At 53.1% G+C, this 26434-nt stretch overlaps 2 protein-coding genes across 3 annotated transcripts; one reads left to right on the plus strand and one right to left on the minus strand.

Annotated features, from left to right (window-relative positions):
* Nucleotides 1–17710, minus strand: EMC8 (ER membrane protein complex subunit 8). Of its 2 annotated transcripts, XM_047078876.1 has the most exons (5): nt 17216–17702; nt 9209–9285; nt 1778–1847; nt 947–1041; nt 1–472 (listed from the first exon to the last, which is right to left on the minus strand). In XM_047078876.1, the coding sequence occupies exons 1-5, from the start codon at nt 17444–17446 to the stop codon at nt 313–315; spliced, it is 633 nt and encodes a 210-aa protein (XP_046934832.1). In that variant the 5' UTR covers nt 17447–17702; the 3' UTR covers nt 1–312. The 2 variants fall into 2 exon arrangements, with proteins under 2 accessions (XP_046934832.1, XP_046934833.1); XM_047078877.1 differs by lacking the exon at nt 947–1041 and having other exon boundaries at nt 385–472; nt 17216–17710.
* Nucleotides 17711–17805: 95 nt separating this feature from the next.
* On the plus strand, nt 17806–25285 carry LOC124511555 (cytochrome c oxidase subunit 4 isoform 1, mitochondrial). The gene is made up of 5 exons (XM_047078878.1): nt 17806–17910; nt 19049–19122; nt 23309–23476; nt 24020–24151; nt 25014–25285. The coding sequence occupies exons 2-5, from the start codon at nt 19050–19052 to the stop codon at nt 25148–25150; spliced, it is 510 nt and encodes a 169-aa protein (XP_046934834.1). The 5' UTR covers nt 17806–17910; nt 19049; the 3' UTR covers nt 25151–25285.
* The last annotated feature ends 1149 nt before the right edge of the window (nt 25286–26434 follow it).

The raw sequence follows: 26434 nt of genomic DNA on the forward strand, positions 1-26434 counted from the left end.
TTATAAAAGGTTAAAACTGTTTAATAGGAACAATCTTGGACAGGCAGAAACAGCTTTGATTTGGAGGATTAGAGCAACATACAACTGGGAAGGACTCCACAGGGGCAGTCGGATGGGACAGTCTGCACCTCTTCTAGCGACTGCATTAAAAAGCCGGCAGATGGACATCCTGCCCTCTGTCAGGACACGTGTCACCTCTGAGAACGGCCAGCTCTCCACACGGGCTATGGGAGAGATGTTATTTACACTGAAAAATAGCTTTCTTCTTCCGTGCAGTGGACACAGCCAGACAGCAGTCACTAACACCCCTCCCTAGCACAGGTGCAGGACAGCTTTATTGATCTCCGGGTTTGTCCAGTCATTCCGAATGTCATCTAGGTGGTTATCGAAATCCACAAGTGTTTCGTACGACCGGCTGTCCAGGAGCGACGCGGAGATCCTCTGGGCCTCTGGCCAGTCTTCACAGTAATCACTACAAGGCGAAACAGGAGAGATCAGGCCCTCGGCAAAGAACAGGTGGCTTTCCAACAGAGCACACAGAAAACTGGCCACACACACAGTGGGACAAAGGAAGACAGTCACGGATGCCAGCACCCACGAATGTTTTAAACAAAGATGTGCCTAAAGAGCACGGGGCATGGTTGAGAAACGAAGGAGCCCCTTCCAAACGAAATTCTGAAGAAGCTGGAGGGGGATGGCAGATGCTTTCAGAGTGCTTATAAATAACCACAGCAGAGGCCCGAAAAAGGGGGCCCGGGGGCGGGGCGGGGACCCCGGAGTAGCGCCCAGCTTCTCTCGGGAGCCAGGGAGCATGCACGCTTTCTGTGTGAGGTCTGTACACCCCCCTGGAGAATACGCTCTCTCGAAACCAGAGGCCGGGCCGGCTTTCCCGTGGGAGCAGCCCCCAGCACACCGCACGGGGCCGCCCCGAGGACACGGCACTCACTAGTGTGGGTCTCTGCACCGCCACTTGTTTTCATGGTGCTCGTACACGTGGATCGTGGGTACCACGCAGTCCATCGTGAACTTGGTGTTGTCCACCTGCGCACAAGACAAAGGACGCGCTCGTGAACAGAGCTGACGGGGAGCGGCAGCCGGCACCCTGGTGGAAGGCCTCAGGCGCCTCCTCGTGGCTCGAGGCGGCAGCGGAAGCCCCCGGCCCGGACAGAAACCCCCACACGGTGCGCGGACTCCGCAAACCCGACGCGTGCCATCACACCTCGGGTGGCCCGAGATTAACTGTTCGGAGAATAAGTGCTCAGTACTTCACAGCTTCCTCACAAAAGCAGAGCTTCTGCCCCCCTGTTAGAAGTCTGTCTGGACTGAGGTTGTGTACCAAGGGTTTGATGTTTGCTAACGTCTGCCTGACTTCTTCCTTCCCTCTGGGCTGTCGGCTGCTCTGATTCAACGGCTCTCACACTTGAGCGTGCATCAGAATCATCTGGAAGCTTATTCAAGCAGCCTGCTGGGCCCTGAGAATCTGCATTTCCGACACGTTCCCAGGTGGTGCTGATGCCGCTGGCACAGAGCCCCACTCTGAGGACCACTGAGCTGGAACGGCCGCCCCTCCTGGAGGTGTGGAGTGGGCCGCGCCCCAGCGGCATTCACACTGCGCCTGCGGGTCTGCAGCCGGGAGGAGGCCACGAAGGGCGGCACTGGTCTGACGGAGCCTCTGCGGAGAGGAGACCGCTTACACGAGAAAGCTCCGCGTGAGCAAGAGAACGCTCGGCAGCCGGTCCGGCAACAGAAAACGCGACAGCGCCCAAGAGTGACTCACCATGACGAGGGCGGTATCGCCGAAGCCCTCGGCGATTCTGGAGGCCACCTTCTCCGCAACCTGGTTCGGACTGCAAAAGACGCAGCAGTGAGCTGACAGTCGTTCTAGTGGACGCCATCCAACAGTCTCCCCGGGGTCAGGGCTCACAAGCACGGAGGCAGAGGGCGGTGCCGGTAACCCGTGCGCGCTCGTCACGCCTGCTAAGGCGGCTTCTGGCCGTCGCGGTCAGCCGCAGGGACTTGTGCCGAGGGTAGGGAGTGCTGTCGGGCCACGGGGAGCACGGCGCAAAGCGGGCCCTTGCCTTCCGGCAGAGGCACCCTGAGCAGAGGGGCCCCCTGGAGCCAGCGGAGAGGAGAGCGCAGCACACGCTCGGAGCTCCCGCCCTCTGACGCCTCCCTGGCCGCCCGCTTCATCACACACCTACTCACAGAGGGACTCCATCTAACTCTCGGCTGCTGGCAATGGAGTCGGCCGCCTTTTCTTTTTAAATTTAAGCATTTCTAGGCCATTCCAAATCTTCTCCACGCTCGTCAGCCTCCAATCGCTGGCTCCGGCCCATCCCGACCTCGATAAGTGACAACTTGCACCCTTGAGTCCATAGAGCAGACCAGAGAGGCTCCCGCATCATCCCTGCACTACCCTCGCCGCCCTGGCTGTTTTCTGATCCCATCTCAGGCAGAGGCCTCCTCGCACCCGGGGGCCCCTCCACGCAGACCTCCTCCTCAGGGGTCTCCTTTAGTGGCCCCTGCCCCGCTCCAAATCTGAGCCGGTCTCTTCCTCCATGGGAAAAAACACTGTTTGCCTGGTTCCCTCTGTCCAATCTGTCTCCTTTCACCCGTGTTTCTTAAATTTCAACCAATCTCACTCTTGAATAAGCCGGCAGTCTTGTCTCTTCGTGCCACCTGGGTACCCACCCCCTTACCTTCGAGGGTCTGCACCCCGGAGGCCTGCCAAGCACCCTCATCCTCCCCCCGGCCCTGCGGCCCAGCTGGAACCTCCCGCTCTACCTTCTCTGACTGCCCACTCCCCCTTGACCCTCACCGGGTGCTGGAGACTCTTCCCTTGCCTCGGCCTCCTCTGCTCTCCTCCCACTGTGCTCAGGCTGTCACCCTACACCTGGGTTTTTCCAAAACTGCTTCCTAACCGGCCTCGTCTTCTAGGCTCTTATTTCGTGTATCTTCAGATCAAACTTCCTAAAATGAAACTTCCAGTCTGTTTCCTGCGACTCATCAAAGCTTGGGAGAGAAGAGTTCACTGTGCTCAGCTTCGTGCGTCCCGCTTTCCTCCCTGTGGACCAGCTACTGTTCCTACACACAGGAGCAGTGCTTTGTGTGTCTTTAACGTCAGTGCAACGGCCTGCATACGGTCTCCCTCGCGTGCTCCTCCCCGGCACTCACACTGTTCCCTGTTCGGGATGCCCTTCCAACCTGCTCTCTGCTTACCGAATCCCTTCCCGTCCACGATGCCCAGAAAACTCTGTTCTCGCCACAATGCCCCAGCGGGGGTCCATCTGGCCTGCCTCTAAACTGTTTATTCCTGAAGTCCTTTAACGCCTAACCCTTGGCGCACAGATCTTTCTGTGCATCTTATTTTTGCCCCGCACAATGAAGAGTCTCAGCTTTTTGAACCAAGGATGGAGACATAATATATTTTAACGGCCACAAAAACACATGGATAATTATGGGGTTTACCTAAGGAAACATACGATTATGCTGTGACTGAGCTGGGAAAAAAAAAAAAGTCCGATTAATAATGTCTTAGGAAAATGAGGTATTTTATTTAATTACTCCATTTTCACGTCCAAAATTGAGAATTTGCAGTGATGTGATGCCTGTAAGTCTGCAGGATTAGAAAAAATGACGCAAAAACAACAAAGCAGTCTAAAGGAGAACGGGCCCCAGGGGCTGCTGTCCCTCAGGCCACCATGGAAAGCCTGGCAAGGGACGCACAGCCGTGGCGCATTTACCAGGAGCCGGCAGGCGCCCAGTTACCACGGCTCGAGTGGCGAATGGCAAGGAGGGGGACTGGAGCCACGGAGGAGGCCTGCCTATTCACCGCATGAAACGCGGGCCAGACACAATCTGACGTCCCTAACTCACGCCTCAGATGCAGAGAAAAGAAGTCGGTGCTGCTAAGTAAGTGATCTTCTGAGACTCGTGAAGCTTCTGCCATGAAGACACTTCTAAAACCATCGTCCTGACATTTATGATGATCACTCATAGTAGCTAGCGACTTTTATCAGGAAGGGGTCAAGAAACATTCATTAAAAACAACAACTAACGGGGCGCCTGGGTGGCGCAGTCGGTTAAGCGTCCGACTTCAGCCAGGTCACGATCTCGCGGTCCGTGAGTTCGAGCCCCGCGTCAGGCTCTGGGCTGATGGCTCAGAGCCTGGAGCCTGTTTCCGATTCTGTGTCTCCCTCTCTCTCTGCCCCTCCCCCGTTCATGCTCTGTCTCTCTCTGTCCCAAAAAAATAAATAAACGTTGAAAAAAAAAAAATTAAAAAAAAAAAAAAAAAAAAACAACAAAAACTACCTCTTCAGATGCCCCGAAACTCAATTTAAGATGCATTCTTTTGAAAAAAGTCAAATTGCAGTTAATGAGTTGAAAAAGTATTTGAAAGAAATGCCACTTTACAGTTTTTGGCATCACACACTTACTCTCAAATCCTGACCAGCCTCAGCCCTGACTGCATTCCTAATGTGGGACTGTCACTTTATGGGAGCAGCGTCACCCCCTTGCTTCTTCCTAGGCCGGGTCACCCCCTTGTTCCCGTCAAGACTCGGCTCAAATAAACCTCTAGGCGCACGCTGGAGGCAGAGACCCCTTTGCCAATCCCCTTCCCCACTCGCAAAGCCAGAAATCTGCTTGAACTGAGATTGCACATTCTCGACCTAAATGCTTTTTTTTGAGCATCTAACCTCAGGCCAGGGCGCTGTGCCTGGTACTGACGTTCACCCGCACGTAATCCGAATTAGGAAGCAAAACACCAGTCATTATCAAGTACTATAATAAAACTTGACACGATGCCCTTAAGCTTAATAAAATAGCTACAAACATGTTACGCCTCAAAATATTAAAATACGGATTGGTTTTTTTAAAAACTATGTTTCCTGGGGTGCCTTGGTGGCTCAGTCGGTTAAGTGTGCGACTCTTCATTTCAGCTCGGGTCATGACCTCACGGTTCATGGGTTCGAGCCCCACGTCGGGCTCTGTGCTGACAGCTCGGAACCTGGAGCCTGGAGCCTGCTTCGGATTCTGTGGCTCCCTCTCTCGCTGTCCCTCCCCTGTCTCTCTCACTCTCAAAAATAAATAATAAAACATTAAAAATACAACTATGTCTCCTATGTTGTACTTTTCATCTCTGTGGCTTATTTATTTAAATTTTATTTATTTTGAGAGCGAGAGAGGGAGAAGAGAATTCCAAACAGGCTCTGTGCTGTCAGGGCAGAGCCTGATGTGGGGCTTGAACTCAAGAACTGTGAGATCACACCCTGAGCCAAAATCAAGAGTCAGATGCTTAACCGACTGAGCCACCCAGGTGCCCCTTGTGACTCATTGATTTTGTAATTTAAAGTCTGTACCTCTTAATCCCCTTCATCTATTTCACCTATCCCCCCACCCACCTACCCTCTGGTGACCACCAGCTTATCCCCTGTATTTAATAGTTATCCGTTATTTATATTTATTACTATTATTAACAATTTTTTTAAACATTTATTCATTTTTGAGAGTAAGAGAGACAGAGCATGAGCAGGAGAGGGGCAGAGAGAGTGAGACACAGAATCCAAAGCAGCTCTGAGCAGTCAGCACGGAGTCTTACGTGGGGCTTGAAGTCACAGACTGCGAGAACATGACCTGAGCCAAAGTCAGACCCTTAACCAACTGAGCCACTCAGGCACCCCTATTATTTTTAAAAAGATTTTATTTTTAAGTAATTTCTACACCTAACATGAGGCCCAAACTCACAACCCCGAGATCAAGAATCGCATGCTCCACTGACGATACAGCCAGGTGCCCCAAGAGTTTAAGATTCCACATGTAAGTGAAATCATATGATATTTGTCTTTCTCTGGCTTATTTCACTTAGCACAATACCCTTGAGGTCCATCCATGTTGTCAAAAATGGCAAGATCTCGTTTTCTGTGGCTGAGTACTATTCTATGTGTGTATATACCACACCTTCCATATCTGTTCATCTACCGATGGGCACTGAGGTTACTTCCACGGTCTTGGCTATTGTAAATAGTGCTGCGACCAGCAGTGCATGTATCTTTTCTAATTAGTGTTTTCGTTTTCTTTAAATACCAGTAGTGGAATTACTGGATCATATGGTGGTTCTATTTTTAACTTTGGGGGACCCTCCACACTGCTTCCACAGAGGCTGCACCAATTTGCATTCTCCACCAACAGGTCCTCTTTTCTCCACATCCTCACCAACACTTGGTATTTCTTATGTTGTTGATTTTAGACATTCTGACAGCTGTGAGGGGACATCTCATTGTGGTTTTGACTGGTATTTCCCTAATGATGAGTGATGCCAAGCGTCCTCTCTGTTGGGCCTGTTGTGCCTTCTGTACGTCTTCTTTGGAAAAATGTCTATTCAGGTCCTGTGCTCATTATTTATTATTTTTTTTGGGGGGGGGAGTGTTGAGTTGTAGAAGTTCTTTCTGCATCTTGGATATTAACCCCTTATGGGTTACGTCATTTGCACACATCTTCTCTCACTCACTCGCCTGCCTTTTTTTGTTGGTGGTTTTCTCGGCTGTGCAAAAGCTTTTTCTTTTGGTATAGTCCTAATAGTACATTTGAATGATCCTTTTTTGGAAAAAGCAATCATAGGGCTAGTAATAGTAACAGCCCAAAGCTGGCACTTCCAACCAAGCACAAAGCTAAACATGATATACGTTGCTTCCCTTTGTCCCCAAGACCGGTTTCTGAGGCGTGAGCTTTTACCACCATTTTACAGACAGGACCACTGCAGCCCAAAGAGGTGAATCAGTAAGTCATCTGTGCTTCGAATCCAAGTCTACCTGATTGTAAGGCCCAGGCTGTGAGACAGTCAATCAGCTGGTATTTCTAAAAGAAGGACACATCTTAAGTTAGGTCTGGCTGAGAGACAAGTGAAGGTTTTCCCGCAAATAGTATTAGACCCGGACGTTAGCGTAATTGTAGCTCCTGAGCTTCCAAGCTGTGTGTGTGGCGTCTGTGCAGTGACCGTGTCTGGATGGACTTTCCCCGCCGGAGTGTCGTGAGGGTTGGAAAGGATGACACACAGTCCCGGCACACACACCGGGAGGATAAGCGCCCCCCCCCCTCCCCCAAATCTAGCAGAGACTCATCAGAAGGGACTAAAGGGTAACTGGCCCTCTTGTCCCCCAGCGCTCTTTAATCCCCCTACAGATCTGACAAGGGCCTCTTAGTAGGCACGTAAACAGACATAGATGAGAGAATGCAAAACCTCCTGAGCAGAGCAGGTGAAGGAAATGGGAAAGTCTAGATTACGAGTCGCATGAAAATGGTGTCTGCGTAGGAGAAGGCTGGGCTGGGCTGGGCTGGGCTGGGCTGGACTGGACTGGACTGGACTGAGGTCCAAATAGAGGCAGGAAGACGGAGGTGCCGTGAGCCACACAGGCACGCAGATGAGAGCTGTGCACACACACGTGGGGCAACCACGCTAGGCCGGGGTTTGGGAGTGTGCTGGGGGTGGGGGGAAGGAAAGGGAGGCTTCTACACTTAACACACTGGTGCCATTACCTCCTGCCTGGTCTCCTCGCCTTTCTGCGAGAGCACCTGTGGGAGGGTATTGCTCGGTTCAGGAAACCTCCTTCCAAGGACAGCTCCCCACTGCCTACAAAGTGCAGTTCCAAAGGCCTTAGAGCCCAACCTTTCTAGGGTTGCTTCCTAGCATTTCCCTCCGTGTGCGCCCTGGATTCCTGCCCACTTCCGCCCGGTGTCTACCTCACGCGTCCCCTCTCTGGACGCTCTTCCCTCCTCTCTCCACACGTGAACCTGACAAGCCCACTCCCAGGTGCCCGTTCAAATGACACCGCTCCCCGAGGGCTCTCCTCGTCATCCCCACAGAGCAGCTCCTCATTGCTCTTGCTGCGAGAGCCTCTGCACCACCCTCACGGCGTGCGTGTGGCCCTGGGCCGGTCCTTCCGGGCCTGGTCTTTCACGTAACAAAGACCAAGACCACAAGGGCCCTGTGAACAGGTCTGGATCAGAGACGCAGCCGTGGTGTCATCAATGCGCGGGGGGCTGATGGGATCACACGTAGAAGGGGCCCGTGGAGGAGTGGTGGTTCCCGGGACCACAGAGGCCCTGCATGTTGCCATCCAAGCAGGGGCTCTCGCCAGGGTTGTCTGGAGCCCAGCACTTGGCTGGTCACCCTGCCTCCCCGTGACTCCTGCCCGCACCCAGTCCCTGAAGCACGTCTGTGCCTCATCAATGACGGCAACACCTGGTCACCGGCTCACTGCATTATTTCCTAAAGTGCTCCTGAGTCCATTCCCTCACTTATGCTGAGCAAGTGGGTACACTCCGGGCATCCCAGGAACTCTGGGACCGTCCACTGCAGCCCCCAACTGCTTGGACGCTGGAGTCAGTGGCTCTGTCTGACGACGTGAGCCGAGCGAGAGGGCCGTGATGGGCACCTCCCATCTGCACCTGGTTTCCGGCTGAAGGAAATCACAGGGAGATCAGAGTACCGACTCCTCTGGGGCTTGCCCTGCTGGCCGTGTCCCTAGAGGGACTGCTTCTCTTGAGGTGCACGTCCTTACCGCCCTCTTCCCCTCGGTCCCTCTAGGCGCAGGGCTGGTGGTGCTGCCTTCTGTCCGAGCCCTCCCCTCTGGTGAGTTCCCTTACACGCTGCCCAGACCTTCGGAAACGACCCTCGGACCAGCCCTCCTCAAGTTATCCGAACATCCAGTGTGCCATCCCTGTCTCTGTGGAGGAGGAGACTAACGCAGAAAGCGAGCGAAGTCCTCGCCTTTGCTCACTAGTGAGAACCAGGGGCCCACAAGAAGGAAGCTGCAAACACTACATCCTCATCACGGTACAGACCCTAAGAGCACCAAACCCAAAAGTTGTTTTATTTGTCCCCAAAGACGGCGGCAGTCTTTCCTAATGCTCGGCCCTACACCATTCCTAGCTGGGATCGGAATCAGAGGCCCCCGACTGTCACTTTCATTGCGTGAATTCCCTTCAAGCAAAATACAGATTATACAAAACTCAATTCCAAATTAATGGAAGTGTCACAATTTCTGTTTGGAAATTAACCACCCCACAGCTCCTCTCAGACGCTATAAACGAGCACCGAAGGCGAGGAGGGGTTTGTTCTCACAGAGCCTACCGACGGTCAAGAGGCGCATCAGAGACTGTGTGTCACATGATCATTCTTTCACACCAGGGGGTTGCGGCTTGGACATACCTGGCATCCTTGACTCGTTCGTTAGCTTGGTAATAACCGGCGATCACATAGCTATTATCTTTGCACCATGAATCAATCTGAAAGAGACAAACATTGGGAATAAAAGATGAGTGATTTTCTCTTAAATGTCACCTCTTAATAAACACAGGAGACCTTGCCCCCCGCCCCCCCCCCCGAACAAGACAGTATAATCCCTGAATCCTCGTCCCCAGGAGAAAGCTACAAGAAAATGGGTGCTCCCACGAGAAAGGCCACACTAGCTTGCTGTCCACGGTCTACGGGAGGCCACATCACTCTCGCTGAGGGGCCCCAATGCCCACACACGTTGCACAGGGGCAGCACTGCAGGGAGGTGGAGGAGGGGACCATCTTTACCCACCTCGTCAGATACAAAGAATGGAGGCATTCTGGGGCTTGAGCAAGCCTTCAGATACCGGAAATCGATCCCTCACAGAGAAGCAAACTAAACCTATACATTTACACAGCCGGGGGCAGAGCCAGAATGGGAATCTCGGTCTCTTGAAACCAAGTTTTTTTATATTATATTTAAATTTCTGGGGCGCCTGGGTGGCTCAGTCGGTTAAGCGGCCGACTTTGGCTCAGGTCACGATCTCGCGGTCCGTGGGTTCGAGCCCTGCGTCGGGCTCTGTGCTGACGGCTCAGAGCCTGGAGCCTGTTTCGGATTCTGTGTCTCCCTCTTTCTCTGACCCTCCCCTGTTCATGCGGTCTCAAAAATAAATGAATGTTAAAAAAAAAAAAATTAAAAAAAAAAATAAATTTCTGTATTCCTAGCAACAAACCATGAAAACACTTTATGCTGGGATGTGGGGTAAAGAGGCCACGGACATCTGTTGGCAGAGGCAGGTGGGGGTGTGTATGCACGTGCGCACACACACCCTCTCTCTCGTGCACTCAATTCCCTGTGGCATGCTTTTAAATGGGAGCACGGTGGACAACTTTCAAAGTTTTTGTCCATTTTATAATGCCACTCTTCTCTCATCAGATTTAGCTTCTGGCAAGTCTAATGCCATTATTAAAAACAACAAAAGGTCCTCCTGTTTTGCCATAATGGAATTTTAAAAAAATATTTTATTTTTTTAATGTTTATTTTTGAGACAGAGAGAGAGAGACAGAGCGTGAGCAGGGGAGAGGCAGAGAAAGAGGGAGACACAGAATCCCAAGCAGGCTCCAGGCTCCAAGCTGTCAGTAGAGAGCCCGACGTGGGGCTCGAACCCATGAACTGCGAGATCACAACCTGAGCCGAAGTCGGACGCTCAACCGACTGAGCCACCCAGGTGCCCCTGCCGTAATGGAATTTTAATAACATACTGCAGTAAATTCTATTCTCAATCAGAAGAGGAAATAAAATTCTCAATTTTTTTCGTAGTAAATTAACTAGTTAAAAATAGTCTTCTTTCCTTAAAAAAAAAAAAAAACAACAACAACCAAAAAACAAAAACAGCTGTACTGCTCTTTTTCCTGAATTCTGGTTTGGGGCTCAGGCAGTGTCCTCTGTGACTAAAAGCAGATATTACCAGATGGTCCCAGTCCAAGGTTCCCTGCTCGCACAAGGATTAGAATAATAATTCTGGCCTCCTAAGAGCTCATGAATTACCATATTGGGTCAAAACCAAGGCTCAATGAACCAATTAGATGTTTTGGTCACCCACCCAAAAGACTAGGGCTATGTCTCCAAAATATTTATAATGGCTCTTTCGCCATAACTTTGCTGCAAAGTACTCCACAATCACTTGTATTTTGTTTCTATCACTTCTTAAAGGCACGGGTTCCAGAAACTTTCTGTTGGTACTTACAGCAGCAACTTCTTTCATTTTTTTCTAAAACTATTTTTTTGTAGCACCAAACGACATAGCCCAGCTCTAAACTTTGGCATCTGGCCCCATTCCCTGAACTCAAACCCACACGATTATTAGCCCCTTCAGCATAGCCCGCCCTCTCAGCTTTTACTTCTATTCAAAGACCAGCCTCTTGAGTGCGTCCTCGCTATCCACTTGAGAGGCCCTCTCCTGGCTCTCTGGTGAGGCTTGTCCTTCTAGCCAGTCAGAACTGGAGACAAATCTAAAATAGGTCAGCAGCGCTGATTCCTTCTGGAAACTCTAGGGAAGAATCTTCTCCTTGCCTTGTCCAGCACCTAGAGGTCACCCTCATTCCTTGACTGGTGGCTGCACCACCCTGACCTCTACTTCTGTCATCACCTCTCCTTTCCCTGTACTGCCCCACCTGTCTCCTCCTTATAAGAACCCTGTGATTACACTGGGCTCTTCAGATCACCCAGGTTCGCCTCCCCACCTCAAGATCCTTAATTTCATCTGCAAAGTCCCCTTTGCCAAGTAAGGTCACATATTCATGGGTTCCAAGTATTAGGGTGTGGACACGCCAGGGGATCATTTTTGGCTGACCACAACTACGTTTAGTACAAGGACCACTGCTTGCTGCCTGCTGCTGTTCTGACCACCCCGTGAGCTGTCTCCGCTGCTCCTGATCCAATCCTGGGCTGGAGGCAACAGTTCAGGACATGTCCCCCAGCAGACACAGGTGGGATCACCTGTATCTGTGCTCAGGGAGCACAGAAAGTAACTGACGTGAAGGTGATTCTTGTGACAAACACAGTGGTCGAATCAATTTCAGTGGAAAAACAGCGTCATGACCTCGAGCTTCTAAAGCTCTCTGAAAAGGCTGCCCTAAAAGTGAGCCAGTTCATAAAGGCTCTGGCTTGGTTTTAAAACTTCTGAACGATTCAAACAAGGACAACTAAGCTTACTGTAAGGATGCCCGTGATGGGCATGCACACCCACGTCCATGGTCCACAGATAGTTGAAAATACCGAAGGGCGGATGTGGAAAAAAAGGTTTTTTTTTTAAATGTTTATTTATTTGCTTATTTTGAGAGAGTGAGCGAGTGAGCACGCAAGCAGAGGAGGGGCATAGAGAGAATCCCAAGCAGACTCCATGCTAACGGCAGAGAGCTCGATGTGGGGCCCGAACTCACGGACCGTGAGATCGTGACCTGAGCCAAAATCGAGAGAGACGCTTAACTGACTGGGCGCCCCAGAGTGAACAAGTTTTAATAAGATGGAAGAGTTTTCTTTGATGGTTTCAAAAATGGAACCAGACTTCATCAGGTGAGTGACCTGGAGGGCAGTAAAAGCCGGTGAGCAGAAGACGAGCAGTGTGAACAGGGGAGGCAAGGAGGGGGCGGGCAGGTGGTGAGGGGCATCCGAATCCTCAGAAAGCCCAAATGGCTTGTTAAGAAAAGTCTTAGTGGATTTAAGAGGCAGCTCGCCCCGAAGTGGGGCAGCGCAAGGCAGAAGAACTGAGCGGCTGGCGTCTGATCTCCGTTCTCTGTGAGTCCACTTCCACGGTCCCTGCTCTCCCGCCACGCATCCTGTGAACAATCCACACGAAGACCACAGCTCAGGACGACAGGCTCCGCACACAGGGTCTGAATTCCATATTTACCCTTGTAGTTTCTTTTACTCGTCAGAGGCAAAAGGAGGACACCTTTACCGTGGCGTGAGCCTGCCACACCCTGTGCCAAGTGCCTTTTCTGGCTTGTTCCGTGTCAGACACATAGAACGACTAAAGGCACCAGGCCCCACTCGTTCATTGCCAGCTCAGCTGTGCACAAAGAATTACCAGCTTCTCTCTGCAAACTTGCTAACATGCGTGTGTGACATTATCATTTTCATAGCAGTATTACCTCCCTCATGCGACCGTGCCATTGCCATCGCCATAAAGCAGGTAAGGCAGGAGAAGAGCCACCCTGAGGAGGGCATCACTCCCACACGTGCCACCCACAAGCTGGGGTGTCTGGGAGCCTTGCCGTCTGCGGCAACAAGCAGGTCTTGGGAGCCTAAGGGGAGGGCTAGATGCATCGAGAAGAAAAGTTGGGTGCTGATTCTCCACGGGATGGAAAGCAGCTGGATCCACGAAAGAGCTTTGGAGGTACATGGGATGGGGCGAGGGTGAAGTTCAGAGGGAAGAAATGGAAAGAGGGCCTGGAGCAAACCATCTCCGTCTCCCAGGCTAGCTGTGAATGTTCTGGAGGTAACCAGGCAGAGTAGGCAGGGAGCTTAGGAAAGAGCCAGAGGACAGCGGCCCACGCCAATGAGCACAGAGGAGGCACACATGGAGGCAGCAGAAAGAATTCCGGAGAAGAATCAAGGTGGTTAGACCAACCGGCAATTGAGAAAGTCATCTCAGCGGAATGTAATCAAAAGTTGCTCCGCGGAACCAGGAAATCAACTGAGGGCAAAAGGACGAAAAGGGATTAGAGAAACAGCAGGTCCACACTGATTTTCCTCCTAACATTTTATGGGTTTTCGCTATTAGAAATAATTCCGTCACTACCTACGTCAAAGGGTTATAAGGATAAATAACAGGCATAAGTGCTTAAAAAAAAAAAAAATGAAAAGCACCCAGAAATGGAAGGATTTTTTTTTTTAAATGGAAAATTATAATGAAAAGCTTTTCAAAGGAATCTGATGTTGCCCTTTGATGGACTGCTTATCAAGTCAGCCTTTCCCAGTTACTAAAAATAATTACAATATGAAACTCCCTGAATAGAAAAAAGCCATGAGAATGAGGCCTCGTTTATACAGTTTCATGGATTTAGAAGCTTTATTAAAACCGCTTCTTCCATAGCTGATATACTGATAAACTGTGGCTCCATATGCTGAGACCTCTCATTGCCTTCAGGTTATAAAGTTGCTAAGTCAAAAGCTGGATGGCATAAACTTAAATACGTTAATTGTGATAAAATTTTTTTGGATAGACTCAAATCGCAAATTTTCCCTTGTAACTTTGCTCTGAAAGTTACTTAATTTGTACTCAATCGGCATCTTTTTCCCACCTGTCTAAGGCTGGGGCTGTGATTCAGGGTAGGTCAGTATTTTAAGAGGAGCCAACTGTAACCCACCACCGCTGGGCGAGGGCGGAGCCCCAGCTTGTTCTTACTGCGTACAGAACTTGAGGCCCAGAAACTAGTGCAGACTTAACTCTGCGGGACTGGAGACTCAAACACCGAAGGGCATGTTTGGGGAAGTGCTCTAAGTGGAGAGTGAGGGCAGAACGTAAAAGGGCGGGGGGTAAGATCAAACAGGGCCCCACGCAGTACCCCCTTCCCTCTCTTCAGACAGCGTGAGTGGGGGAGGGGCAGGGGAAGAGGGACAGGGCGCCCCTTTCCCTCTTAACAAGCTGGTGGCACTGGGCCATTGTAAGAGTCCGGGTCTCCTCTGGGCATCTTCCCTCCCCAGCTAAGTGGTTTGGCAGGCAGCTCTGCTCCTCGGGGAAAATTCGTGTAAAGGTGACTCTAATGCAGTTGTTTATAGTTAGTATATTTAATTCTCTTAAGTATTGTGTTTCTATCTTATGGAAGTACTATAATCCTTTAACTCTACAAAGCTTAATTAAGAATAAGAATTAGAAAAATTCTTTGACAATTCCAAGTGAGGTTCAAGTTGTCTTTAAGACGCTTAGATTTTTTTTTTTTTTTTTTTTTTTGAAAGAGAGCGACAGAGTGTGAGCTGGGGAGGGGCAGAGAGAAAGGGAGACAGAATCCGAAGCAGGCTCCAGGCTCTGAGCTGTCAGCACAGAACCCGATGCGGGGCTCGAACTCATGAACGGTGGGCTCATGACCTGAGCTGAAGTTGGATGCTTAACTGAGGCCATCAGACAGGCTTTTAAATGGATTTAAAGAACATGCGTTTCCTTCAGACCCCTCTGGCTACTCCCCTGCCGATTCCCCTTCCATCCACCCTGTAAAAGCACCATCCATAGCTCTCCCCTCATTCCACACACTGCCCCTCCCTATACGACCTGCTCTCATAGCCTCATCAGTCATTGCAAAGCCACTGGTTCCCAATCTGCATCCCCAGCCCGTCCGTCTTCCAAGCTCCAGACCCATTTTGCAACATTCAATGCTGGGTCTTCATTTCCCCTCAACAAACGGCACCACTGTCGTCCAAGGCAGAAGTCAGAAATCGAGGCGCCACCCTTGCTTCCTTCTCCCTGTGTCCACACTACGGTCAGTCACCGGTCACAGAGTCCCGTGGGTTCTTCCTCCTGATTCTGTCTGACCTGTCCCCTCTGCATCCAGGCTGCAGTTTAGGCCACCTCTCTGCCTCTGGTCCTGTATGCGCTTCTCCCAACACTCTCCTTGCTGCAGGCTGGAGCCATCACTCCAGCACACAAATGCGCCCGTGGAACTGTCTCCAGTGGCGGCCCTCTGTCCTCATGATGGTGCCCGCACTCCCGTGCGACCTGCGGGTTGCTCTGAAACCTGCCCTTGATCCCCTAACACTCTACACTCTAGCTCCCCCTCTCTGCCATTTTCTCGTCCCCCCTCTGCCTTGAATGTTCTCTCCGCCCCGCCCCCCCTCTCCCCGTTACTACTTCGGTGGCCCGCCTAGCCATTCCTTGCAAGTGCATTTCCCCAGGCAGCCTGCCTTCCCTGACTCGGCAAGCCTGGGCCAGCCCTGGACCTCACCGCTTTCTGCCCCAGCCCACATACGGCACTTATTCTTAGAGACTGTACTTCTGCTTGGAGCACGATCAATGGCTAAGCAGGTGCTGTGATCCACAGCCCTTTCCGCCCTCCAGCACAGGCCTGGCACATGACTGGAAAACTGAATAATCCTGCATCAGTGCTCCTGGGAAACCTAGTTCCCTGCAAGCGACTGTATTTCACATGTCCAAGCACCTGCAATTCCCTTGAGATCAGAGTAATTAAGGCAGCTGGATGAAAACACTTGCATCAACTGCCCCCCCTCCCCGGCCAATTTGGTACTGACAGCACATTCCCTCAAGAGCAGCTCGGATGCATCTTATAGATATCTACTTTCATTTATCTCCTGCCCCGAGAAGTAGTGGAGAAATGCACACAATGGTCCAGTTTAGCAGGCCCTCAAAGACACGCCCCGTAGGCCTTGGGGGGCCATTTGCCCAAGGGGACTTCCTGCCTCCCGAGAACTGCCATGGGTGTCCCAATAGAAAAATTATGAAACGGGCTCATTTTACTTGGGGTGAAGTACAGACAAAGCATTTCTAGCCACACCTTCTCAAACTCAACTACCTTCTGTATGAACTTTCTTAAGGATCGTAGTTTATATTTGTACTTAAGTGGAAAGTAAACAGTATCTCAACTCAGATAGGAGGCGGCTCTGAGGTTCCGGTTTGTTTCGCTCCGAGGTTTTAACAAGTCCGTGGACCTTCCAGGTGGTCTTTTCCCTGCGTTGCTCCCCAGACCCGAAGAACTACTGCCCGGAGTTCCATTACAGTTGGTCCCTGAGCTAAACCTCTCCCCCACCGCACGTGCATACAGCAGGCACTCAGCACACCCAAGCGCGATGGCTGGGAGGCAGGTCTGTTACCGCTTTTTAAGTTCAGCCTCCAGCTTTTGAAACCATGGGTGCGTCCTCTGGGGCGCCCGGCAGGCTCGGTCCGTGGGGCCTGCGACTCTGATCTCGGGGCCGTGAGTTCGAACCCCGCGCTGCGGGTAGAGACGACTTCGACAAAGAAAAACCACGGGCGGGAACAGACAGGCTCTCCTTACACGGCGGTCGCGCACGTTCAAAGGGAGGAGTGCCCGTCAGGTCCGAACTACCTCTCCGAACGCGTCTGGGGCGTCTACACCCACGCCAGACACCGAACGGGCTCTGGGAGGCGGCGCGGGAAGCACGCTGCAGCGTCGAACTCCCAGCTCCTCACAACTGCCCGCGCCTCCCGGTCCCCAAGCATCAGCGCGGTCGAGTCCCGACCCAGTTAGCGACAGCTCGTTCCTGCAAAGGCTACCGGTTTGAGGAACGGACCTAAAGCGCCTCTGGGGGCACGGCGACCGCTCCGGCTGCGGCCCCGTGGCGCCAGGCCGAGCCCGCGGGGACACCCCGCTCTCCGCCACCGCGGCCGCCTCCGGGCTCCCGCCGGACACCCGCGCTTCCAGCCGGGGCCGCCCGCACGCTCCGAGGGGAGGCCGCCCTTCCCGCGCTTACCAGGGTGAGGGCCACCTCCAGCATCGGGGCGAGGGCCAGGGTGCCGTGGAAGAGGGGGATACAGTCCACGAAGAGGGTGTGGGGGGCCCCGGGGCCGCCCAGGGGGAGGTGCTCCTTGCGGGGCTTCTGCTTCTCGGCCACCAGCAGTCCGTTGACGGCGCAGTGCGGGTACTTGGCGCCGTGCAGCACCATCTTGCAGTAAGCCTGGGTGGTCAGCTTCACCCCGGGCATACTGCGCCCGGCAGGGCCCCGGAGGCCCCGGCGCCGGCTCAGGCCTGGATCCCCCGCCCGGCCGCCCGGCGCCTCAGCGGAGAAGCGGGGTGAGGCGGCGGCGGCCTGGCGCGGCCCCGCGGCTGGCGGAGGCCCGCACGGGCCCGGCCCCGCGGCGGGCTGCGGTCCCCACACACTAGCAACCCGCCGGGGAGAAGGCGACGCGCCCGCCTCACACTCCACTCGCGCTTCTGGCCGGGCGCCGCCGTAGAGCAGCCTCTCGACGCCGCCGTAAAGCGGCCCGACCAGCCCTTTTACGACGCTGGCGGCGCTGCCCTCCTTCCGCTCGGGTGACCTCCGGCGCGGCCGGGTCCTCCTCGATCCCGTGGTGCTCCGCGCGCGCCCTCGTTCCTCTCTTCCGGTAGCGGGCAGCCCGGACATAGAGGGCGGTCGCGGCGGTCGCGGCGGGCAGCGTCGGGCGGCAGGTGAGCGGGCGGAGGATGGCGGGCGGCCCTCGCCGCGGGGCCGGGGAGGGCCAGGGGCCGGCAGCCAGCGGACGAGCGTGCCCGCGACCCGGCGGCCCGGCGCCAGCAGGGAGCGGCGACTGGGCCTCGGAGCCCTGTGACATTGAGGCCGGCCGGCGGGGTTTCGGGGCTCGGGGGCCGCCGGCTCGCGGCCTGTGTGCCGCCCCGCGGCATCCCGCCTGGCTGCACCTGCGCCGCCCCGGCCGTGGTCTAGTTTCGGGTTCTGACCTTGGAGCGCCCGCTGGCCGAGGGCGGGGCCAGGGGTCGGCGGCTCTGCAGCCTAGGCCGCAGCCCTCCAGCTACGACTGCGCGACCGCACCGGTTTAACGGGGCTCGGGGAGAGCCGCCCCGCGTCCGCCCACGCGCGGGCCAGGCCCGGGGAGAGAAGACGCAGGGTGCGAGCCAGTTCAGCCCTGACGTCATGCTTATGTTTGTTGTGCGTTTTCCCCATGCGTTCGGCGTCCCTTTGGTCGTCAGCAGTCCCCTGCTGAAGTCCCCGTTTGGAAGGAAGGGGAGGTAGGGGAGATGGGCCCGAAGCTAGAAGGACCCGGGTGGGACCTGGGTCATCCAGGTCATCGTTGTCCGCGGACACTGGCAGTGGACCAGGCCGTATTTGCAGCCTTTCTGCCTGATGTCTTCTTCCTATTTTAGGCACCTGCTAGGTTTTTAACCAAATGCTCAGTTGCATGCAGTGCATGCCGGTACCTTTGAGCTGTTTACCCTTTTCCTCCAGACAGTGGAGCCCGTCATGGTAGCTCAGCGCTTTAGGGTTTAGCTTTTTCATCTCAGTCTCCTCACTAAAATTTCTTCTCCTTGTTTTTTTTAACAAAGCCAGTTTTCTGCTAATTTCCTGTATATATATTTCCTGAGTATATATTACGGCGTTTGGCCTATTATGAAGCCCCGTAAAAACGTGTCGATTGTTAATAAAAATCTCATCCTCAGGTATTTTGTGAATTTAGAGTCAGTAACGAAGAAACAGTGGGTCATAGATGTTGGGGATAAAAAACCAAAGTTGCATCGACTTCCCAAATGCACTGGAATCCCCGATGGGTGTTTGCCCTTATTCATAGAGAAGGTGTGCATTTTTCTCTTTCAGAATGTTGGCTGCCAGAGTGTTCAGCCTAATTGGCAAGCGAGCAATTTCCACCTCTGTGTGTGTACGAGCGCATGGTAAGTGTAACTTCTTTTAAATGGGCTGAGGTGATTTCATCCTGTTCCCACTGTGTGTGAGCTCCTGTGCCGGAGTTTCAAACACAGATGGTCTAAGGTGGCTCAGATCCTGATTCTGCTGTTGTGGGACTTCAGGGGGGGTATCAATATTTTAACAGGGCTTACCTCTGGATTATAGAGCATTTATGAATCATGTTGAATACTAGTCTGGATTTTTGCTTACACTGATATTTCCCCCCTTTTCCTTCCCTTCCCGTTTTTTTCAGGTTCAAGTTCCACCCCTTTCAAGAGATCTCCACCATACATGACTTTAATGATTTCCTCTCTCCACCTAAAAAAGTCCCAACCGTTTATCTTAAATACCACTTGCATTGTTGGGGCAATGGAAAGGAAGGAGCTTGGACTTCTAGCCTGAGCAGAATTTAATCTCATTTTTGTCTTGGATGAGCTACTTACATGTAGGAATCTCTTCTCACCTGAAATATATGTAAAGAGTTTAGTTCGTGCCTAGCACATGGCGAGTTTAGTTTTGCATTCATCAAGCATCTTTGGGCCTTTCCCCAGGATGTTTGCCGTCTGGAGAGGGACAGATATGTGAAGACAGTGTTTGAATAAGTGATGTACCCTCAGAAGAAACACTTACCCTGGCCTGGGGTTCAGGAGAGGTTTTTGGAGGGGCGGCTTCTCTGTGCTGAAGTATTAGCAGGTTTAACCTTATATTCTAGAGGAGAATGGCATCCTAGACGGAGAGAAAGCCAGCGAAAGGACAAAATGCAAATTACCATGGCAGGTTGTGTTAGGGAGGGGTCAAGTGCAAGGCTTGAGTAGTGATAACTTGGAGAGCAAGGCCTATGAATCCAGGGGCTCAATAACCAGTAACTGCTACTGCCTCAACTGCTTTTATGTGTGAATTTTTCCTTGAAATTGTGTCCTCGAATTGGTGGTCCTGTCTGTTGTCTTACATTTTCCTCCATTCCTTATATTGTCCAGGATAACACAGATCATCTAGTGAGAGTATCGTTGAAATGTTTGTTATTTAAATGGGGATGTAACAAAGACAAGTTTGTTGTTTAATTAGTAGGTGTGGAATGAAACACTCCTTCATTGTAGGAAGCCAGGGGTATCTGGGTGGCTCAGTCAGGTAAGCATGTGACTCTTGATTACATCTCAGGTCAAGATCTCATGGTCGTGGGGGTGAGCCCTGCGTTGGGCTCTGCACTGACAGTGAGGAGTCTGCTTGGGATTCTCGTTTCCTTCTCTCTCTTGAAATAAAATAAACATTAAAAAGCCTAGCAAGTCACTTAATGACAGATTATATTTTGTTTCTATTTTGGCTTTGCTTATGTATTTTTTCAGCTTTGTTTAATTCGTTTGAGGTGCAGTTGACAGAAAGTACAATTTACCTTTTCTAAGCGTAATGTTCTGTGGATTTTGATAAGCTCACACAGCTGTGTAACAGTGATGCCAGTCAGGACTACGACATTTGCATCACCCCCGAAAGTTCCTTCACGTCCCCTTGGTCATTCTGGCCTTTCATAAGAAGCCAGCTTCCTTCTCTTTACAGTGGCGTTAGCCAAAACTTATTCTTAGTTAAATCAGTCCCTTTTTGAAATCCTCCGGTGGCTTCTCGTGTCTGGGGTAAGATCTGCACTAGGCCTCTCTGATGTTATCAAAGCAGACTCAAAAAGGAAATGACAGACCCAAGGCAGCTCTCCCGGGTGCTCAGGGTCCCCGTCCCCAGGGGCGTGACACAATCCTGGTGTGCGGCAGGCTGTGGCTTCTGCCTCAGAGCTCCAGAGTTGTTATTTTAGAATAGCCTTTCCTCACCGCCCTTTGTGAAGATGCTGCCTGGCCTACATCATCTTGCTTTGTCTGCTTGGAGGGCTGACATACTGGGGTTTCTGCGTGTCGTCTCTTTGCTTCCAGGATGCAAACTTTTTTGAGGCTGAGAACCTGCCTTTCTTCATTGCTGTGTTTTCGGTACACAGTACACAGGTGGAGAAAACTGCGGTCCATTGAATAGGTCTTGTCCTTTTTTTTTTTTTTTTTTTAGGTTTATTTTTGAGGACAGAAGGAACACATGCGTGCATGAGCAAGGGAGGGGCGGGGGGGGGTGGGGGAGACAGAGGATCCAAGCAGGCTTGGTGCTGTCGGCCCAGAGCCCCACGTGGGACTTGAACTCATGAACCGTGAGGTCGTGACCTGAGCCGAAATCAAGGGTCAGACCCTTAACTGACTGAGCCCCCCGGGCGCCCCCGTCCTTCCGTTTTTAGCTTTCACGCGTGGTGCCTGAATACACGGACTGGTTTTCCCCCTGAGATAGTAGCGCTTTGAAGTGCCACTGGCAGCCACCTCTGTGTCTGGGTGCTTGTGCTGTGACACGTGTGATTGAGGGGGCCGCTCCTCATTCCCCAGATTTCCTCAGCAGAGGCTCAGGGAAAGACCCACCCAGCTGAGGACAGCAGTGACGAGCCCCTTGCTCAGATGCAAAGTCTCTTTTCGTCTCCCTCTTAAAGGAATGCTTGGTGTGCTAATCTTTGTGGGGTGTGGGGGACCAGGCCCAAAGTGCTGAGAACCCTTGCAGCCCCGAGACCACACATTGGCCGTTCTTGTTCTAGAAAGTGCAATTTCATGCTGAGAGTGTTCCAAGGTTGCGAGCATTCGCATTTTTATAACTTTACTGAGAGGTGATTGACACGACGGACACGGACCCATTGAAAGCGCCCTTCAGTGGTTTTGAGTTGAGTTCCTGAGCTGTGCCATAACCATCGGTCAGTTGTGGAATGTCCTCGTTACCCCAGTTTACATCTGTTTTTAGTGATTAATGGGAGCTGAGTGCTGGTATACATTTGTTTCTTTTAGGCCACTCATTTTTATAGAACCGTGGAAAGTAATTCCAGTCCTTTCCACCTTCAAGTTTTTGGAATCGGGCTGTGTATACGTAAGTCACTTGCGCTCCAGAGATAAGCATCTAGAGAAATTGTGCTTTACTTGAGGTGCAGCGATGGGTCACTGTTGTTAACGTGACCTGGGAGAGTGTGCTCATGGCGACTCCGCTAACGGAAGCGAAGCATTTTTGCAAGACCTCACTCCTCCAGACCAGTTTGGATCACAGCGTTTTCTTGCAAGCATAGGATGAAATTGAAAAAACAGCTTTCAGCAGTGGGAAAGCCCTAAATACAAATGAAGATACTCCTTTGTTTTCTGGTTTCTGAGCTGTTTCTCTTTCCTTGAGCAACACACAGATGCGTGCTTGTTTTAAGGCACTAAGATTTCTATCTCTTGGAGCAGAAATCCCCCTTTTGTCCTCTCTCCACTGATAACAACTTGGGTTTGCTCTGCCGGGAGTTTTGTGTGTTCAGTTACGTGGACGTGTAAGCACACCAGCGGTTTATCTTAAAAAAAAAAAAAAGTCCCGGGATCTTCTGTGACTTGCTGAGGACGCGACTATTTCCTCGTTCTCTTGACTGCCGTCCCTTGCTTCCTGCTCTCCGTGTGCCCCGATTCCTTTCCTCTGCTGTACCTTTTCTTTCTCCTGAGCCCCCGTGCCGTGACCTCGGACCCACGGATCTGTCCGCTTCTGGCCTGTGAGCACCCACGGGCAGCCGGCTCTGTTCGCTGCTCTCAGCTAGAGCCGCGGTGAGCGTGTAACAGGTGCTCAGCCAACATTTCTAAACCTGTGAACGAATGACACCTTTGACACACCTGTGGGGGTAGTTGCGTCCCTCCTCTGTTGGGCGCAGGTTGTTTGTTTCTGGGATAATAAACAGCGCCCTGTGTCTTGTTTCTGACCTTTGGACGCTTGTTTCTTTTACGAGTTTTCTGTCGATTTTGCTCTCCCTCCTTAGTTTGAGTCTCCTGCAGAAGGGCCTTCGTGTAGGCCAGCAGGGCGTCCCGAGAGCCCCGCGTGCCCTCTGCGTGGTGCTGGTACGCGTGGCCCTGCCGTCCCCGGTGGCAGTTGGCCTGGCAGGGGCGTGTCGGCTGAGAGAAGGGCCGCGCTTAGCCGGCCCTACACCCTTGCCCCGCCATCTGGGCCTGTTTCCCCCGACGGTCCGTCGGCCGTGTGACACTGTGGCCTCAGTCCCTGGGACGACCGAAGTCTTCAGGGTGCACACGCCTGTCCTCGTGTGGGTTGGTCACTCGGAACCCATGTGAATTTTCAAACACTCGTCACTGTGTTTTGTAGGAAGCGTCGTGAAGAGTGAAGATTACGCTCTCCCGAGTTACGTGGACCGGCGTGACTACCCCCTGCCCGACGTGGCTCATGTCAAGAACCTCTCTGCCAGCCAGAAGGCCTTGAAAGAGAAAGAGAAGGCCCCCTGGAGCAGCCTCTCCATCGATGAAAAAGTTGAATGTGGGTCTTGAAGCAGAAGTGTTGGCAGACCGTGTGAGAGAGAATGTCTACCGGGGTCTGGGCTGTGAGCTTGGGGGCGCCGCCCGGAGACCAGCACGGGGCGTGTCCCGGGGGCTTGTTCCGGGGCCCCTGCTCTTTGGGCTGGCCGCACCTCTGCCCGGCTCCCTGGGGCTCTGGTCCCCCAGGAGGAGGGTGCGGGTACGGCTTCTTGGCGGCCCTGCCGGGTGGGCGGTGTCCGCTCTGACTTACTGACAGAAGATCAGAGGCCGAAAGTCACCGTCAGGTGGCGGGGGTGGGGGTGAAACTCTGGGGACTCAGTGGATCCTGCACCGTAACCCGAGGAGGAAGAATTCACTGGTTCTGTGGGGTTTTCGTGCTCAAAGCAGACTAGGTGCGTTCTGTCCCCTCCGCCACCCCTTGCACCCGTGTGGGAGAGCACGTGCGTGTGCGCTGTGCCCCTCGGCCGCGTCGCGGGCCCCGCGGAGGAGGGGCTGCTGGCACGGCCTCCCCTCACCCACACCGATGGCTGTGCTCTCTCCCCAGTGTACCGCATGAAGTTCAACGAGAGCTTCGCGGAAATGAACAGGAGCACGAACGAGTGGAAGACGGTTGTGGGCGCTGCCATGTTCTTCATCGGCTTCACCGCTCTCCTCCTGATCTGGGAGAAGCACTATGGTGAGTGGGGGTCGCGGGGGCCTGGGGTCTCGGGTCGCAGCCCCGCAGGCCCGGATCGGGTCGGCTCCGCGCCGTCTTCCGGCGCCCGGGAGTGGGCCGTGGGCGCCTGTGCACGAGGCGGGCGCCTCCGCTCTGGGGTCCGGCTCACGTTCACCGAAGCGGTGTAAGCCACCTTCTGACTTCTTCGCGGCGGGCCGTGCTCGGTAGTGAAGGACTTCCTGCTCTGTATGGCACACCGCCTTTCTGTGACGCTTTATTACGTTATCGGAGGATGGCGTCGGGAAGGTTTGGTCAAGGAAAAGGGTGTTGTTTCTTATCGAAGGGCTATTTCGACTGAATAGGGACTGTGTCTCCATAAGCAGAATTCTGGGTCGTTAGACCTCACAGGGTCTGCACAGAGGCCGTTGGAGTTGTCTGCTCGTTCTGTGCTACCTCTCCCGGGTTCTTTGTGTCCGGGCAGAATGGCTTTTTCCTGTTCCAGACGGCTGTAATCCTGTACCTTTGGTCTGACCGTGGACGTGTTCCTCAAGACTCACAAGTCACTCGTGGTTTCTTGTTTGTGCTCAGCGCTAGTCTGTAGTCCCCCTCGTCTACGTCGTACGGAGCAGACATTGTGCTCTCAGCTCGTGTTTCATTGATAACCTTTCGTCAACAGAGAATAGTTTGGAAATATCAAGAGTCGTCAGTGCCCAGAATTCAAAACCCGGGTGTGGGTGTGGGTGTGGGTGCGGGTGCCGAGCGGCAGACGACTTTGCTAGCCTGGCGGCCAGTGTGTTGGGGGAAGGCCTGACCCGTGTAACGCGTGGGCTTAGAAACAACCTGTCAGGACGACGTTGTCTCATGAAATTGTTTTGGGCTTTAGTGTATGGCCCCATCCCGCACACCTTCGAGGAGGAGTGGGTGGCTAAGCAGACCAAGAGGATGCTGGACATGAAGGTCAGCCCGATCCAGGGCTTCTCAGCCAAGTGGGACTACGACAAGAACGAGTGGAAGAAGTAGGAGCCGCCACTCCGCCCACCCGAGCCTCGCCTCGCCTCGCCTCGCCTCGGTCCGCCACCTCCGTGCAGCTCAGCGCGGCTCCCGGAAACTGTTATGTTGCAGTACCGATGCTAATAAACGAGCAGTTTACGTGAACCCTGCCGTGGTCGCTTCTTTGGTGACTGTAAGCGCCAGTGCCCGTTGTTTGAAATGGTTTGTCCCAAGTGTCTGCTGCAAACATATCTCGGGTGTAGACGAAATAGCAAGAGTAAGTCGTTCAAGGGGATGTCCTATAAAAACGAGAAACGTAGGGTCTTTGTATGCTGGGTGTTTGGGTTTTCGACTAGAAATTTTTATGAGCGTGAAATCCCATCGTGGAAGCTGGGCCAGCAGAAGCCCCCATGGCTGTTTTTCTTCTGGGACTGCCCTCCCGCCTTGACATTGTCAGTGCTGGTTGGAGTGGGTGACCGTGGGCTTAGGAAGGGCGGGCTGAGCTCTGTCAGTGATGAACTTGGTTCCCTGGCCGCTCTCAGCCTTTTAATTTAGAAAGCGACGTTGGAGTCCGTGCCAGGGAACTGCCATCATCCCAGCCCCAGCAGGCCCCCTCTGGGCTCGCATCCCGCTGTCCTGCTCTCCCGCCTGCCCTGCCCGCCAGATCCCCTCGCTGATCCCTGGAGGCCCTGCCGAAACAGCAGAACAGATCCTAGAACGTTCCACGCGAGGAGCTGTGCAGAGGGCTGGCACAGAGGGGTCTCCCAGCAGCCTCGGTGGGGAGTGTGCAGAGAGTGGGAGGCGGCCTTTGAGAAGCGCAGCCGTAACTGGGAGGGGAAGTTGGCCTGGGGCTCGATCAGAGGCTGTCGCAGGTGGTTAGAAGGCTTGAACTAAGTGGCTGAAAATTTAGCAGGTTATGTAAAACCCCTGATTGTAGAATCGTCCTGATGGATTAGGAATGCCCTTGCTCCCTTGTTTTGAAGGGCCCACTGACTTCCCTGGGAGGCCCTCCCCACCTTGGGGGGAGGGATGCTGGGATCTGCAGAGGATGGGAGTCTGGCTGTGAGGGCCAGTGTGAGGCCACTATAGCCTCCGGATGGCCTCACCTACAAAGCTCGGGCCTCCTGCTAGATGGTACCATTTTCAGCTCTTTCCCAGGGTGGGCTCCTGCATGGGCCTGAGGTGCCTGACGAGGCCCAGGGTCACTCCTGACTCGTTACCTGGCCCTTCTGACCCTTAAATGACCCATTGATTGAGAACCTACCTGGGCCAGGCACTTCAAGGCCACTGTCCCTCCACAGAACAACCCCGAGA

The sequence above is a fragment of the Lynx rufus genome, unplaced genomic scaffold, assembly GCF_022079265.1.
Source record: "Lynx rufus isolate CCGP_SWC_20201006 ecotype Redwood Valley unplaced genomic scaffold, mLynRuf1.p SCAF_16, whole genome shotgun sequence".
In the NCBI taxonomy this organism is placed as follows: domain Eukaryota; kingdom Metazoa; phylum Chordata; class Mammalia; order Carnivora; family Felidae; genus Lynx; species Lynx rufus.